At 41.8% G+C, this 16,187-nt stretch overlaps 1 protein-coding gene and 1 non-coding gene across 2 annotated transcripts in view; both read right to left on the minus strand.

Moving 5' to 3' along the window:
- Positions 1-16,187, minus strand: part of knk (cytochrome and DOMON domain-containing protein knickkopf) — a 196,743-nt gene that overhangs the window by 154,073 nt on the left and 26,483 nt on the right. The window contains exons 2-3 of the mRNA XM_080266709.1: positions 5,117-5,187; positions 2,541-2,689 (exon numbers count right to left, since the gene is read on the minus strand). Coding sequence (XP_080122835.1) covers positions 2,541-2,689; positions 5,117-5,187 — 220 coding nt within the window. The remainder of the gene's footprint in view (positions 1-2,540; positions 2,690-5,116; positions 5,188-16,187) is intronic.
- On the minus strand, positions 13,147-13,265 carry LOC145392303 (5S ribosomal RNA). The gene has a single exon (XR_013895974.1). It is a non-coding gene; the product is annotated as a 5S ribosomal RNA (ribosomal RNA).

Raw genomic sequence — 16,187 nt, forward strand, 5'->3', positions numbered from 1 at the left:
TGATATTTCCTTCCATAACTATTGACATTACTTCCTTCGCCCTTCTAAGTTCTTCCCTTTCTCTTTATGACCTCACTGACAGTTTTTTTTTTTTCAAACCTAAGATAATCATGCACTTTTTCTTGTCTGCTGCTTCTCTGATAAGTGATTCTTTACTTTTTAGTACCTTCACCAGTTCCTTCTCTACCTTTTCTTGGTTTTCCTTTCTCTGTTGTTCTACAATCTCCTGAAGACTTATTTTATCTTCCTGCTGAGTAGTCTTCCACCCCTTATGGTGTTCTTGGATTTCCTTGATACGTTCCTCATGCATCTTAGTTTTATATTCATGCTCATCAAGTTTACATTTCATCTTGATCCTTTCCTCCTCCAGCCACTTTTTTTCCCACTTAAGCTGTTTTATTTTACTTGGGGGATTTAGGAAGGGAAAAGGGTGTGTAGATCAGATATTTGTTCTAAGATGTTTAGTGGAGAAGTATCTAGAGAAGGGAAGGAAAGTGTATGCTGCCTTCATGGACTTGGAGAAAGCTTATGACAGAATAGATAGGCAAGGTATGTGGAAGGTATTAAGAATATATGGAGTGGAGGGGAAATTGCTGAGTGCTGTGAAGAGTATGTACGAGGGAGCTAGGGCTACGGTGCGAGTAGATGGTGAGCTGAGTGAGTTCTTTGACCTCAATGTGGGACTGAAACAGGGGTGTGTGATGTCTCCATGGCTGTTTAATATATATATGGATGGGGTTGTAAAGGAGGTGCAAGGTAGGGCAGTGGATGTGGGGGTGGCCCTAATGAATGAGGGTGAGATTTGGAAGCTTCCGGTGTTGCTGTTTGCTGATGATACAGTATTGTTGAGTGAAGATGAATGGGAGTTGCAAGGTTTGGTGAATGAATTTGGGACAGTGTGTAGGAGGAGGAAGCTGAAAGTTAATGTAAACAAAAGTAAAGTTATGGTGTTTGAGAGGAATGAAGTCACAGAGTGTGCAGTGAGGTTGGATGGTGAGGATATGGAGAATGTGAGTGCATTCAAGTACTTGGGTAGTGTGATGAGTAAGGATGGAACTTTGGGGGATGAAGTACGTGAAAGGGTAAAGCAGGGAAGAAAGGTTGTTGGTACACTGAAAGCAGTGATGAGAAATAGGGAGGTGAGTATGGAAGTTAAGAAGTCACTGCATGATGGTATTGTGATCCCTACCCTGACGTATGGAAGCGAGGCGTGGACCTTGCAAGAGGGGAACAAGTCAAGAGTGAGAGCAGTGGAAATGAGTTACTTGAGAGGAGCATGTGGAGTGACGTGGAGGGACAGGTTGACGAATGAAGAAGTGAAGGAACGTTGTGGGGTAGATGTGGATGTGGTTGAAAAGATTAGGAGAAATACACTGAGGTGGTTTGGACATGTGGAGAGAATGGAGAATGAAAGACTGACTAAGAGGGTGTATGTAGGTGAGGTGGAGGGAGGGAGAGGGAGGGGTAGACCGAGGATGAGGTGGAGGGATGGAGTTGAGAGGTATATGAGGGAGGGGGGGGTGAGTTGGGGGAGGGGAGTCAAATGGTGGGTGACAGAGTGACTTGGAGGCATTTTGTCTGCGGCCACCCTTTGCGGGATTAGGGCGTCGGGCTATAGATAGATAGATTTTACTTGCGGCTGATTCACTACCCGCTTTAAATTCAGACATCTTTCTCTCCCGGTCAACACTGCATGACCAGACACTCTCTAACTTATTTCTCAACTCCTCTCTCTCCCTCTCGTGTTCCGAGGTTTGTTCTTATAAATCACTAATTATTACCCATACCAGATTTCATTCCTGGGCATTCTTCTCAGCCATTTTCTCCAAGCTTGTTACTCTTGTTTGGTTCAGTTTGATACTTCTGTTGTTTTGATCTTCACTGGAGAACCCTGTGAACTCGCTGTCACTGGATGTAAACAATGGACTGCTTCTCGCCGCCGTGGCGCAATCGTACAAAATTTAAAACAGTCACTGTGTTTTACTCTTATCTGACCAACACCTCCAGCTTATTTTCACTCAAATGAGATGGGACCACCACTCACGCATTTAATTCGCATATTCACAACAGGCATGCTTCTTTTTCGCTGCTGCTGACTTTGCATTATTTTCCCACAAACTGCATGGAGTTCCGCTGCTGACAATATCCACTCTCTCTCTCTGTGGAATAACCTAGACAAAGAGATCATCCAGTCTAAAAACTTACACAAGTTCAATGTAAAATTTGACATCGAAAAACAGAGATGGGACCCCACAAGTATAGCTCATTTCTTGTATATCACAACTAGATAAATGCAACCAGGTAAATGCACACACACACACACACACACACACACACACACACACACACACACACAAATGGATAAATACAAATAGGTTAATACCTACACCATCCACTCGCTATATGCTCACCAACCACTCACTATATACAGTACATTCATGCCCACAAGCTACTTGCTATGCACACACTCTCCCACAAATCACTCACTAGACACACTCACACCCACCACTCAATTTCTATTACCCACACTGACCACTTACCGGCCAAGCTCATTAGGTACAATAAACCCCTGTGGGCCTGGTCGAGGTCTAGAGCCAGCCCAGAAATATGTGTCTTGGCCATTTCCATCATACATGAAGCCCTTGATGAGGAAGGTGTTACTGTCCACTGCGTACACATCACCGCCAACCTGGGGAAATGGACAGGAGTTATTGAATACATGAAGACAGAGAACAGGTGAGGGAAATCAGAAAAAAAAAAAAGGGGACATAGCAGCTGAATATAAATCAGAAGAAAAAAAAAGGGGACACAGCAGCTGAATATTACTTAGGTGAAAATTATGCAATGCACCTTTTTTCCTTAACATCCTTGAGGTTAGATAAGAAAACATTATTGTATCGGTCTCTCATACTCAAACAACCTGGCAGCTCTTATGAAAAAGAAAGGGGAAATTCCTTCTATGAATTATGTAGAGTCCTGAAATACAATTGGTAAAAATCAAATAAAGGGGAGAGACGGTCCACAGGCCCAGCCCACCCACACAGTCCTGAGTCCAGGTACAGGACCTTGGACCCATAGCTCACCACCCTTGGCCAGTGGCTAAGGCAGTGACCTTGGGGCACCCTGCCAAGAGAGTTACAGGGACACCCTCCAAGCATGCCTTGACACAGTAACTTCCCCACCATTATACACCCGCTGATAGGGCAGCCTCCTGGGGTGCTACTTCTGGGTTAAGGCCCCTTTCTATTGGGCAGAAGCAGCAGCGTGGGACCACAATGCCATGTATCCTCTGGCACAGATCTGGGCCCCAACCCATCCTGGCCCCATAAACGACACCGGTGGAGCCCTTGTCATGCCTCCCCTCAGGTCCACCACCAGGTAGCAGGGGCAAAATCTTCTTGCACACGTCCTTGCTGGCACCAACCCCTCTGACGTAGCTGGGTATGTTGTGTGGTATGTAAAGCATATGTCGAGTAGTGCATAAGACAGTTAAAGAAAAGTGTTTGGGAGAGCATGCTGGCCTGCTCTCTATATTAGTGTCACACTGCAAAGGCCAGCAAAAAGGGAGGGTCAGGATATCCTGATGGCTACTGAAACAGGAGCTCCAGCTCTACCTAACACCAGCACTCCCATCCTCCTTGGGAGTACCACCCTGATCGGCTGATGCTACAGCGTACTCCCTTAAAATAAAAAATTGAATAGGGAGGCTCCCAGAGATCAAAAACCATGGAAAGCCACCATTAGGTGACCAAGACTGATGCATGCAAGAATGTTGAAGCCTTTATAAACAAAACAAAACAAAACAAATTTAAATGAGATTAACACAGGAAAAAAATTATGCTGATGTTAACATTGTCCAGTACAAATAACTCCCTGTCAATACCCAAAAGAAAGACAGGAAAAGGAAGATGTGAAAAGATGCAGGAATACAGGGGGCTACGGGTATGTAATATTGGTAAGAGAAATTCGAGAAAGTCATCATCATCATCATCATCATCATCATCATCCCAACCTCTTTTTCCCATCCAAACATGGGATAAGGTAGGGTCAAAAAAAAAGAGAGAGAGAGAGAGAGGAAGAATCAATTAACAGCATGCCCAATGACATGAGCCACACACTCATTCACTCACCATTTTAACCCCAGGAATACTGACCCACCTTGCATGCATAGCCATCCACACATATGCAGTTCATACTACCTATCAGACAATGGATATCAGATGATAATTAAGTAAAAAAAGAAAAAAAATGGCTAAACCATCTGTACAAACTTTATCCAGTCAGTTCAGTCCCCTTTTGGCTTCTGAGTCTCATCATTTTCCACACATAACCTTCTCACACATTTACCGTACCATATCTGTCCACCATCTTTTTTGGTTTACCATGCCTCATCCCACCTTTCAACTCATTCACATATACCCTTTTCACATGCCTATTTGAAAGACAAGAAAGAGGGACATTAACTAAGTTCAGTGGACGGAATGGACCAAGACATCCGAGGATAATTCAGAAACATCCATGAAAAAGATAAGAGAGAGGCATAGCTACACTGTGTCACACTGCCACTTCATCTTGAACAAACTGAAATTCGGTATTACGTTATAAGGTGCAGTTCTGACAAGCGAACAGTACACAGGGAATGCCAACTGGTTTCCTTTAAGGAACCAAGTGATAATGGATTGTCTTCATGGTCTTATACCTTTATTACCCCATCAGGAATGTAGGGGTCCAGGGCTAGGCTATTCAGTCCAGACACTTAAGGCAAGAATGATCAGTTTATAACCCCTGATTGGCATTATGTGAACAATAAAAACACCATCTCCCCTTGGATTTAAACTACTTATGAGCCATATCCAGTTACAGGTAGAATGCCTTAACTTACTAGACCACCACGTACCTACCCACTATTTGTTGGTAATACAATTATTAGTCAGTGTAATAATCAGTCTTCCTGGTAATACATGGATATACATCATCAAGCCATAAAAACATTATTGTAATTATAAATCTACCATTGTACTAAACTTTGCTACATAATACAATATAATCAGGAGCTATGAAACCAAATAGCACAAAGACAGTGAAAAAGACAAGCTCTGAAAGTCAAGTGGCTTACCTGGTGATGGTAGCTGTTCAACTCTCCTATCTTCTTGCCCACATAAGGGTCTGCTGCCTCACACACCACTCCTGCTGGCAAAATGGAATGTTTAAGTGATGGTCCTCTGGATGAAGGAGTGGAAAGTGGCATCCACTGAAAGTAGAGTCAGTTGTAGCTGTTGCAGGGAATGGTTTGAAAATTTAATGTCAATCACAATTTTCTCTGCCCCCTTCTCTGTAGGCCAGAATATATATCTCCTGAGAGAAATAACCGCTGTGTATTTTAGTACAGACAGAGTAGTAACATGCGAAGGTATGTGGGTTCATGTAGTGGAATGTAGGATATCTGAGCTTTAGGAAAGAAGATTTATGCCAACAAACGGAAAAGCAAAAATATAATTTAATGGTATCTTATGCATACAAACTCACAGTGAATAAACAGTGCTAATGAAATTGTATCAGAGTGAAAACTACAATAATAATGATTGTCTGAGGTAGAGGGTCCACTGACTCAGTACAGTCCAACCTTGCTATATGATTCATCAGTTTGTGATTATTCACTTATACTATCATGAAGCTATAATCTTTCCATATTTAGTGATCACAAATCTTTGCTTACATGATCTTAGTGATCCCCTATATGAGGCTCCCACATGTCTGTGCAACGACACGCAAACCTACAGTCATGCGTTTGTGCCAAGATGGCCACCCAGTGTTTATGGTGTGCAGAATCTTTTTTTGAGTCAGCTGTTCATGCTCCCTTCTTCCCATCATCCCTCTGAAGTCCTCATATTGCTTGCTCATTCTGTCATATGTCTTGCTGTGGTGATCATGTCTTTCCTGTGCATTGTGTTACAATGCCTTCTCTCATGTACACAGTGAGCAGACCACCAGTCCTATCAAAATTTTGCAGTGCAAGTGCACAAGTAACAGTGTTGCATGCAATTTAAAGTGAGAGTGCACAAATCATTTGAAAATTACCCTGACACTTGGAAATCATATCTGGCAAGGGTGCAGACCCCAGTGGAAAGTATGGTCCAAGTGAAGGTGCTGAAGGGAAGGTTAAGAGGGTAAGGCAAAGCATTTCCCTTGATGTTAAGTTGGACACTAAAGTTTCATAAGGCTGGACAATGGGTCAATAGGATCGCTGATGCCCTTAGTTGACCCAGTCAACTGACTCAACTATTATATGGAAGTCTGAAGCAGTCCTTTCAGCTGGGGAACAGGTGTCCTCCTGACTGTGAAACAACTGACAGACCAGGGACCCTCTCATGGAGGAGATGGAATGACTACTCGCACTCTGGGTGAAGAATCAGTTTCAGTGGAAGGTGACTCTGGGGATGAACTTTTTTTGTGCCTAGGTTCTGCCCCTGTGGACTGATCTGAGGGAGAGGATGGGGGTAGAGGTGAGGGAGCCATTCAAAGCCAGCATGGGCTGGTCTGACTGGTTCAAAGTTTGTGCTAGCTTGCAGAGTATAATGCTGCATGGTGAGGCGGCCATTGCTGACCATTAAGCAGCTGAGAGGTTCCTGATGCAACTCAAAAAAGCAGATCAAAGAAGGTGGTTATAGGGCACAGTAGGTCAACTTTGATGAAACTGAACTTTGGGGTAAACTGATGTCAAAGAAGACTTTCATAAGTGAAGAGATGAAGAATGCAACTGCTCTTAAAACAGAGAAGGACTGCGTCGTTCCTCCTGGGGATGAACGCTGAGGGTAACCTCAAACAATCCTGCAGGTTCCTGGCCTTTGGTTCCTTCTTTCTTGTATGCCAGTATATATATACACAATGAAGCTAATATTAGTCTATCACTGAGAGAATCCAAGGACACTGGCCAGGTATGGAAAAGAGAACCTTGAGGTGATATGGAAGCCAAATCCCAAGGTGTGGCACATTACCTACCTCTGCCACACCTATGTCACTAGCTGCCTATCCCCCATGCTTCAGGACTATGCCAGTGGGAACAACTTAGCCAACTGATTTCGCCTGGTAGTAGATAATGCCCCAAGTAACCCCTCCAGCATGGAAGACAAGGTCAATAACATCAAGGGGTGTTTTGGCCCATCAACACCACTGCATTGCTCTGGCCAGTGGATAAAGGGGTAACAGCGACATCTAGGGCACATTACCTGCAAAGCATCATGGAGTAGCTGATGAGAGCTAATAACTACAGGGACAGGGACTCAGACAAAACCTTCAGGAAAAAAAAATAACAAAAACTGCCATGAACAATCTCACAGTAGCGTGGAAAGAGGTGAAGGACCACACTCTGAATGAGGTTTGGTGCAAGCTGTGGCCTGAGTGTGTGCACTCACTCCAAAGGTTTCCCATGGTGGAGGAACTTCAGAGGTATTCGAAAGCCACAGAGAAGAGCTTTCTGCCAAAGACCTCATCAAACTGAAGGAGCAACAGGCCCACGTGCAGGAAGGAGAGAGGGAAAGGAAGGAAGGGAGGAGGAGGAGAAGGAACCGGTGCAAGTGCTTGACCTTAAGACACTGAAGGAATTTCCGGCAATGTCATTCATCCTAGAAAAGGATCCCAGTCCTGCTAGGAGTGATGTTACTGTTATACAAATGAAAAGGATCTTCATACTTATCTCAGGCTACTTGCACAACAAGAGAGGGCAGTGAGACAAACAACTATAGCATCATACTTCCAACCCAGGCCATCCACCAGCATGGAAGAAGAGCCAAGGCCCTTCACAAGTGGAACATTGACGTACCACCCTGCCTCCATTTTGTCAACCTCCTCCTCCTCCTCCTGATCACTGCCTGGCTACCCTGCCCACTCTCCCCCTTCCTCACCAGGTCACTCTCCAATTGCCCCATCATATCAAGCTCCTGCCGCCTCACCAGGTTGGTCTTCCCAATGTTCATCACCTGCTCTTGATGACCATGGGTGAGTGTCCAGGGATACCAGTTGTTCCCCAGCCTCAGGAGAGACCCATATGGTGACAACCAGCCAAGGAACCACTTTAGGTGACCTTGAAATTTGTGTTAGATTTTTAGGGTGGGTAACCCTTGACCAGAAATAAATCCCCACTGAACCCATGTTATAAATGCACAGCTATACAATCTGCCACTATACAACTGATGTCACAATATAATCCAACTGTATGGTAAAGTCAGATTGTATTCAACCTGAAAGAACACACAGAGAATGCATCACCTATACCCTACAACTGGCCCAGTGGCCAAGCATTTGGTCTTGTTCTTTGACCTTGAAATTTGACTGATTATTCTCAAAATGAACTATTACCCTCTGGTTTAACTCTTAATTCTTCCATCAACTCTGGTCCAAACTGAGTCAATACTGTTGACTTTGCCCTGTTATCATGACCTCTGACTTATTGTTCTGAAAATTTAATCCCTTCATCTTCGGCTGACCTTCAATCAATTTATCACTATTTTTGGCCCAGATCAAACCAAACTTTGATTTAACATATAGGGTCAAATATTTGACCTTGCCCTATGACCCTGACCTTTACTGTTCTCATAGTTGAGTTCCTTCTTGTCTTACCCTAAACCCTTTGACAAATCTGGTCTTAAAAAAAAAAAGTTTTAAGTTTACTCAACATTTTCACTATGTTTAGTTCAAATCAGAAAAAAATGCTTTAATTTATTTAATTTGCTGTCTGTCTGTCTGTGTGTGTGTGTCTCTCTCTCACACACACACACACACTGATAGAACTTTCAACATGTCCTGTGACCTTGACTTTTGACAGATTGTTCTTAAGGTCGAATCCCTCTGTCCTTGCTTTACTCCCAGCCACATCACCAAGTCTTGTCTACATCAGACAAAAGCTGGTTAAATTGACCTTGCCAGTGATCTTTATATTTGACCCCCACCCCATGACCCTGACCCTTGACTGAATGTTCTCAAAACTGAATCCCTCAATCCTTGCCTTACCTTGAACCATCACACCAAGTTTAGCCTAAATCGGATAAAAACTAAGTTGACCTTGCCATGTAACCTTGAGCTTTGACCCATTGTTCTAAAAAAACAATAGGTCAGCTCATTGGCTGATCCTCAACATTTCCACCTAGTTTGGTTACAAACGGATGAAAACTGTTTTAGCTATTGTGTTCAAACACAGAAACATGGGTCAAACTTTGAAATTGCTTTGTGACCTAGACTTTTTACAAATTGTTCCCAGATATACCCCATTCCTACCTTACCTTTAACTCTTCTACCAAAATCAGTCTTAATCAGATCAGAACTGTTTTGAAAAACACACACACACACACACACACACACACACACACACACACACACACACACACACACACACGCAGCAGAGACAAGGCACGAGTCGAACATACAGTAGGATCTCACGAATAACGACTTCAACAATAACGGTAAGTTAGAAGAGGTACCAAGTTTCTATAATAACATTTGGATTCACTTGAATAACGGTTATTTTGTGAATGCCAAGTTGTTATACTGCAAATATGTCCATAAGAAGGTGAGGATGAAACAAACAAGAAGAGATGAAGGAAACTGCCAAAAATGTGAGCAGTGGTGAGGAGGAGATGGAGGATCCTCCCATCGCCACCTCCCCTGAGTCACCCGCCGCCGTCCCCTCCACCTCCACTGCCCTACCTGACTCACAATCTGCCTCCCCCTCCACCTCCACTGCCCTACCTGACTCACAATCTGCCTCCCCCTCCACCTCCACTGCCCTACCTGACTCACAATCTGCCTCCCCCTCCACCTCCACAGCCCCACGTGACTCTCCTGCTCCACCTGGCATACCTGCAACCCCCAACATAAGGACTGTTGCTGCATTCTGGAAGAGATATAACTTTCAACAGGCCGTAAATTTCTGTCAGTGCCTGGAATAATACAACACTGGCAACCATTAAACATGCCTGATTGGCACTCCAGCCACAGCTCAAGTCTGCTGAGACAGAGAAAGAGCAGCCATCAGAATTAATGACTAATGATTGGATTTGTAAATCAGATTTCAAGAAAATACCAGAAAAAGTATCACGATCAAGTGAATGCCTGCCATCAGTCACTCACTCTCTTTCACAGAGCTAGCCAGCTGAGGAAGAACAACAAAGGTTTGAGCAGATGATGACACTGATGACATTGGGAACTTTCCAGAAGATTTTGACTTTATGGAGTTTGATGAAGTGTTGATGGAAATGAAAGGCAGGAGTGACAAGGCTAGTGAGGGGTCAGGGGGTATGCTGCAGTAGCGTCCATGCGCAAGCCTTGAAACAATCATCATACCAAACACCTCATAACTCCTTTAAGGTGAGTTTTATATTATTCATGATGATTTAATAACTAATCTTATTATTTCAGCCAAAAAAAGTAGTGATAGGAGGGCTTCAGGAGGGAAAAGTGGATAAAAGTCCTGGAGTGGCAGAACCAATAAACCCTTTATACATGTATTTTAATGTTACGCAAATAACATTTTCACTAGTAACGGAATTTTTCTGGCACAAATTAGACGTTATTGGCAAGATCCTACTGTATATCACCGAGCTCCGATATGTGGATACCTAAGTTGTATCTATTTGTGGGTCAAGCTCGTTTAGGCTAATTTAAGTGATGATCCAACACAGTAAAACATGTAATAGCAAAGAATATGTAGCCTAAAGTAAGTAAACATTTGTAAATCAGTGTCAAAGAATGTGCTGAGTATTCTTACGTCAACTAAACAACACCAAGACGAGTGCAGGATGCAACTACTGTAAGAAGAGATTATCTTTTCTTTAACCCCTTAAACACGGCCGTGAACAGTCGACCCTCCCCGAGTGGCGGGGTTGTATCGCGGTCTGAGTACCTGTAGGAAAATATTAGCCAAAAATCAGAGATTAACCCTAGAACATTATACTTGGTATGGCAGATAGTACTTACATTCAGCTTTCTCCAGAGACAGGTGTTGAGCCTTCATGGACTACCCAAGGACTTGTGGAGACTTGCAAAGTTGGGTAACAAAATCTTCACTTTCACACCTCCAGCAACCCGGTTTCCCCTCTACCACAGCCTCATTCTGTCACAGTAAACTTTATACTACAACGTAAAGGTAGTTTGGAATCCGTATTTGTACAATAAGCACTGAAAATAAGGCTAAAATCAACGAAGCGTACGGCCGACATGCACCATGGCGGTGGTCTTCCCGTCACTCAACAAACATTTCCATTTTCACAGCTAAAACATGTATACTACATTATTTTCAATCATATTACTTCCCAAAAGATCACCGCGGCGCGCTTTTTATTCTGCCTTACGCCCACCACTTTATTCTCGTTCCTGTCGGCCACTTGCACTGACTGGGAAGAGCTAGAACTCGCCATAATGTCACTTTGAAAGCCTGCAGTAAACTGACGCTAAACAGAGGCAAACCGTGAGAAAAAAAGCTAGTGTTACAACTGGGGAAACAAGCGTTTCCTATTAGCATAAACTGCTTGTGAGAGGAGAGCGCAGATTTATAGTTCTGAGCGCTCAGAGCGCTGCCATGTATCACAGCCAGGCTGGCCGGGCCGTGGTGGGGGGGGACGGGGGAAAAACGCGATATTTGGCAACAACTGAGGTCAGTAGTACAAAGGTAAAGTATGCTAGTTGTAGCTAAAGGGTGGTGGTACTGATAGACAATACCAGCTGGAGCCTGCTTGCCCGCGGTTATTCAAAATTTACTAGAATCGCAAATGCGACGATCCGCCGTTATGTCCTTTTTGCCGAGCGTCGCAAACGAGACGATCCGCGTTTAAGGGGTTAAGATGGCTTCATATTTTGGCAAGATTCCTTAAGAAGTTGTTAAGAGAAGAGACAAAGGTATAAACCAGGATGATGACTTCTGCCTAGAACTGGTTGAAAAGGAAACTTACGATGTTAGTTCAAAAAGTAAATAGACTAGAGAACTTTTCAAATAGAAATCGATGAAATCAAGAAAGAGCTACACAAACAGAAGAATTAATAAAGGAAATAAACAGAAAAGCCACAACAACAGATGAGCTATCAGCTGAGGTAAATTTGCTGAGAATGAAGACTATAGTGAAATGGGATGTACAGCTGTCAACCATGAGAGAATTATGGATGATTTCAGAAATGATACGGAGAAAATCACACCAGCCAGCAATCTGACAGACCAAAGTGGTTATGCTGAAGAGAAAATAACACAAGTAAAGAAACGGTGAGAAATTACAAAGATGAGGTACAACCTACATATGCTGAAATGGTGAAAGTAAAGAATGATTTAGATACAAAGGTAGAAGAAAAAAGTGTGAGAAAGTGAAAATCATAAAAAACAACCATAAACTCGCCAGGGAAACTGTAGAGGGTAACAAATGTATAGTACTCAGTGGCATAGCTGAAGAAGAAATAAAAAATCGAATCTCAAGGGACAAAAAGGAGATGGAAAACATAATGAACATACTAAAGTAAATGTTAGAGGATATCTGTGATAAAGATATAGAAGAACACAAATGGCTAGGGAAATATGAGAGAAGTCAAGGCCCCTGAAAGTAACCTTCCAGAGTGCAAACACTGTAGAGGAAATATTAAAAAATGCCAATAAACTCATGGAAAAAGAGGAATTTAAAAATGTATGGATAAAAAGATGTTTAACTCAAGAAGAATTGGGAACATTAAAGGAGAAGAGGGAGGAAGCAAAAACAAAGAACAAGGAAAGATCAGAGGATGAGAGGAGTAAATTTTTTTCCAAGGTAATTGGACTTCAGGTACAAAAGTGGTACGTAACCAACAGGAAATAAAAGGAAGGAAGGTAGTAGACTCAAGCTATGGTAAGTGTGTAAACAAGATGATGAAATTGATGAACACAAATGTAGATGGAATGGTATCTAAATTATTAGGGAATAAAGACTACAGCTACTAAAAAAAAGGAACCACATATTATTTGCCAAACTGAAACAAAATTAACCCCAAGGATATCAAACAATACCCTAAACTTACATATCATTCATTCATTCATTGCCAGACGCCATGTATCCCAAACAGGGTGGCCAAGGGCTTAGAGTTAATTGTTTTACAGGGAGGGGCACTAATCCTCCACCAACCCCACTTGACACGTAGGGATGCCAACAGCATCTGGTGTTCCCAGGCGGTCACCCATCCAAGTACTAACCAGACCCAACGTTGCTTAACTTCGCTGATTGGACGGGAAGCGGTGTACTCAACGTGGTATGGCCGTTACAATAAATGGAGAAGAGATAAGAATGTAAAAAAAGGAGAAGGAATTATGATATTAGGAAAGAAAAATCTACAAGTGAAAGAAATAGAACTACAGTAGATATACCCTCACAAGTAGAACTGACTGCAGCAGAGATTAACACATCTGAAGGGAAAGTATCTATCTATCTATTGCCAGACACCATAATCCCGCAAAGGGTGGCCATTTGACACTGAGTTAGTTGTTTTACAGGGAGGGGCACCAACCCTCCACTAACCCACTTGTTGACACCTAGGGAGCATGTATGGTTTGGTTATATGGTTACCACCCAGCGTTGTAAATGGTTTCTTGGCTTACAGGAAACCATTTGGCTTGTCACTCAATGTAAAACCACCTGTAAAGGAAAGAAAAGGAATAAGAAATGACAGGAAAGATAGGAGAAATAGGAAGAGAGGAGGGCAGGCACAGAAAAAGAATGATAAAAGCTAAGGAAGTAGGCAGCACTACATCAAGTGAGTGGATGTAGTGCTGCCTACTTCCTTAGCTTTTATCATTCTTTTTCTGTACCTGCCCTCCTCTCTTCCTATTTCTCCTATCTTTCCTGTCAAAATTATACATGCCACCCAAAACAAACACTTGGGAAAGAGGCGAATATGAAGACCTGGCAGAAAGTACAATTCAGAGTTTAAGAGCATTACTATATAGAACTGATGAGAAATCTGAAAGAATTATATTAACCTAATCAGGTTTCTGAGCCAGGCAGATTATGTCTGTGCTAGAGTCAGCCACTCACACTGACCCACATCTTCGCGGCCTGATATTTTACTTTGATCGCTCTGTGTAAATACACTTTTCATGATAGAATGTTGGTTTTGGTGTCATTTTAAGGCTGAATAGTTGTACTTTATCGTAGTTTGTTCAAAAAAGCAGAACAAAGAAAATAAAATGTCAAAATGATGAGTTGAAGTTAGGCGAAAAGCAAAAATTTTACACCTTGCCATAGAAGAATATTCGGCAAAAAATAACGAGTACAAATATGTAAATTTGGTTTAAACCATGCAAAAATACAATAAATTACCTTTACAATGATATACAATTATGGTAATTTTTGCATTTCATTGTGCAGTAAAGCAAAAGGAAAGAGATGCACAATTTTACTTTAGTCTCGGCAACATATTCGCTTCGCGATATTTTTCTTTCATCAATCAGTGTAAATACACTTTTTGTGATAGGATGGTGGTTGTGGTGTTATTTTAAAGCTGAATAGTTGTACTTTATCGTAATATGTTCATAAAAGGAAAACAAAGAAAATAAAAAGTCAAAGTGACGAGTTGAAGTTAGGCAAAAACCAAAAATTTGATACCTTGCTGTAGAAAAATATTCACCAAGAACAGAGTTATAAAGAAACACGGCCATGAGTCAGACCAGCTGTGCAGTACTGCCACGCATAGAGCAACCATTCCATGACATCATGCTCTAGCCTTTGTTATGATGCATAAACGCGATTTATGGTGAATATTTTACAAAAGTTTCTTAAAATGATGATTAAAAGCATAATCGGAATCTCTGAGGTTGGATTTGAAATGACGATCAAAATAGTCATTGGAGATTTCAATACAAATATAAATTAGAATACTCTTGATGTAAGAGGCCATGAAAGCTGTTGGGATCAAAAGCTCCTGGATCTTGTGCAGGATTTTTCCAAACAACATGTAAAGGAAAATACAGTATTGTACTAGAAAAAGATGACTTGATGATCCATCAGTACTACATCTTACATTTACTAGGCAAGAAAATGATACTGTCAGTATAATGTATCAACATCCATGTGGCAAAGCAGCCATGCAGTGTTAAATTGCAACTTCAGGACTGCATATAACATAGTCAACATTAATGAGAGTTAAAAAAGCAACGAACTACAAAAAAGGCAACTACCATTACCTAAAGAAGTACTTCTTAGAAACAGATTGAGAAAAGGAGCTTAGAGGGCAAGATTTAAATGGTCTATATTGAATATTCCATGAATTTTATGAAATAAGAGTCCAAAATTAAATCTCACAGCACAAAGAAACAGAAATGAAAATAAAGAAATAGAGTTACAGAGAATGTAAAAAATAAGAAGAGACTTGTAGTGGAATAGATACAGAAAACACAACAGTGAGAGGGCATGTAACAACAATAAACAGGCAAGAAATTATTATACAAAGATAAGGAGAGAAGCTCAAAGACAGTTTGAGGAAGACATTATACATAACAGTAGTGATCAACCAAAGCTATTTTATGGCTACATTCGAAGCAAAATCAAAGTTAGAGATAAAATACAGTCCATTACAGACAGGATCATCTACATACAAGAGAAAGATATTTGTGAAGCACTAAATAAGAATTTCCAATCAGTTCTTACAGAAGAAAATAATTTTGAGAGAGATGATATAGAACACGCATGCCCACATATTGCCAAATACAGTATATAAATATCAGAGGTACAGGAAAAGTTAAGTAAATTAGACAAAGGAAATGCACATGGCCCTGACGAAATTTCAGGCTGGGTGCAACATGAATGTGCAAAAGAGTTAAGTAGACCAATATATTTCATATTCAGGGAATCCTTATGGTAAACTACCTGATATTTGGAAGAAAGCAAACATTGCTCCTCTATTCATGAAAGGGAATAGACAGAATCCATTTATCTACCAACGTGTATCACTGACCAGTGTTTTAAGTAAGATACACTCAATCCTCGTAATCCGCGTGTTTATAAACCACGGATTCGTAATCCACGGCAAAGTGGCTGTCAGACTGCCAGGATTCTTAAACCACTGTTAAGTCATGAAAATCGTGGATCTAGGCACCGAAGTGGGCCTTTTCCGAGGAGAATCGTAAACCGCGGCATTCAGTTTGATAACCGCGACCCAACAACCAATCACCACCCGTCCCTAGTGGAAAG

Source organism: Coenobita brevimanus, chromosome 21 (assembly GCF_032717465.1).
Source record: "Coenobita brevimanus isolate Jiangsu-jjx chromosome 21, ASM3271746v2, whole genome shotgun sequence".
Taxonomy (NCBI): Eukaryota; Metazoa; Arthropoda; class Malacostraca; order Decapoda; family Coenobitidae; genus Coenobita; species Coenobita brevimanus.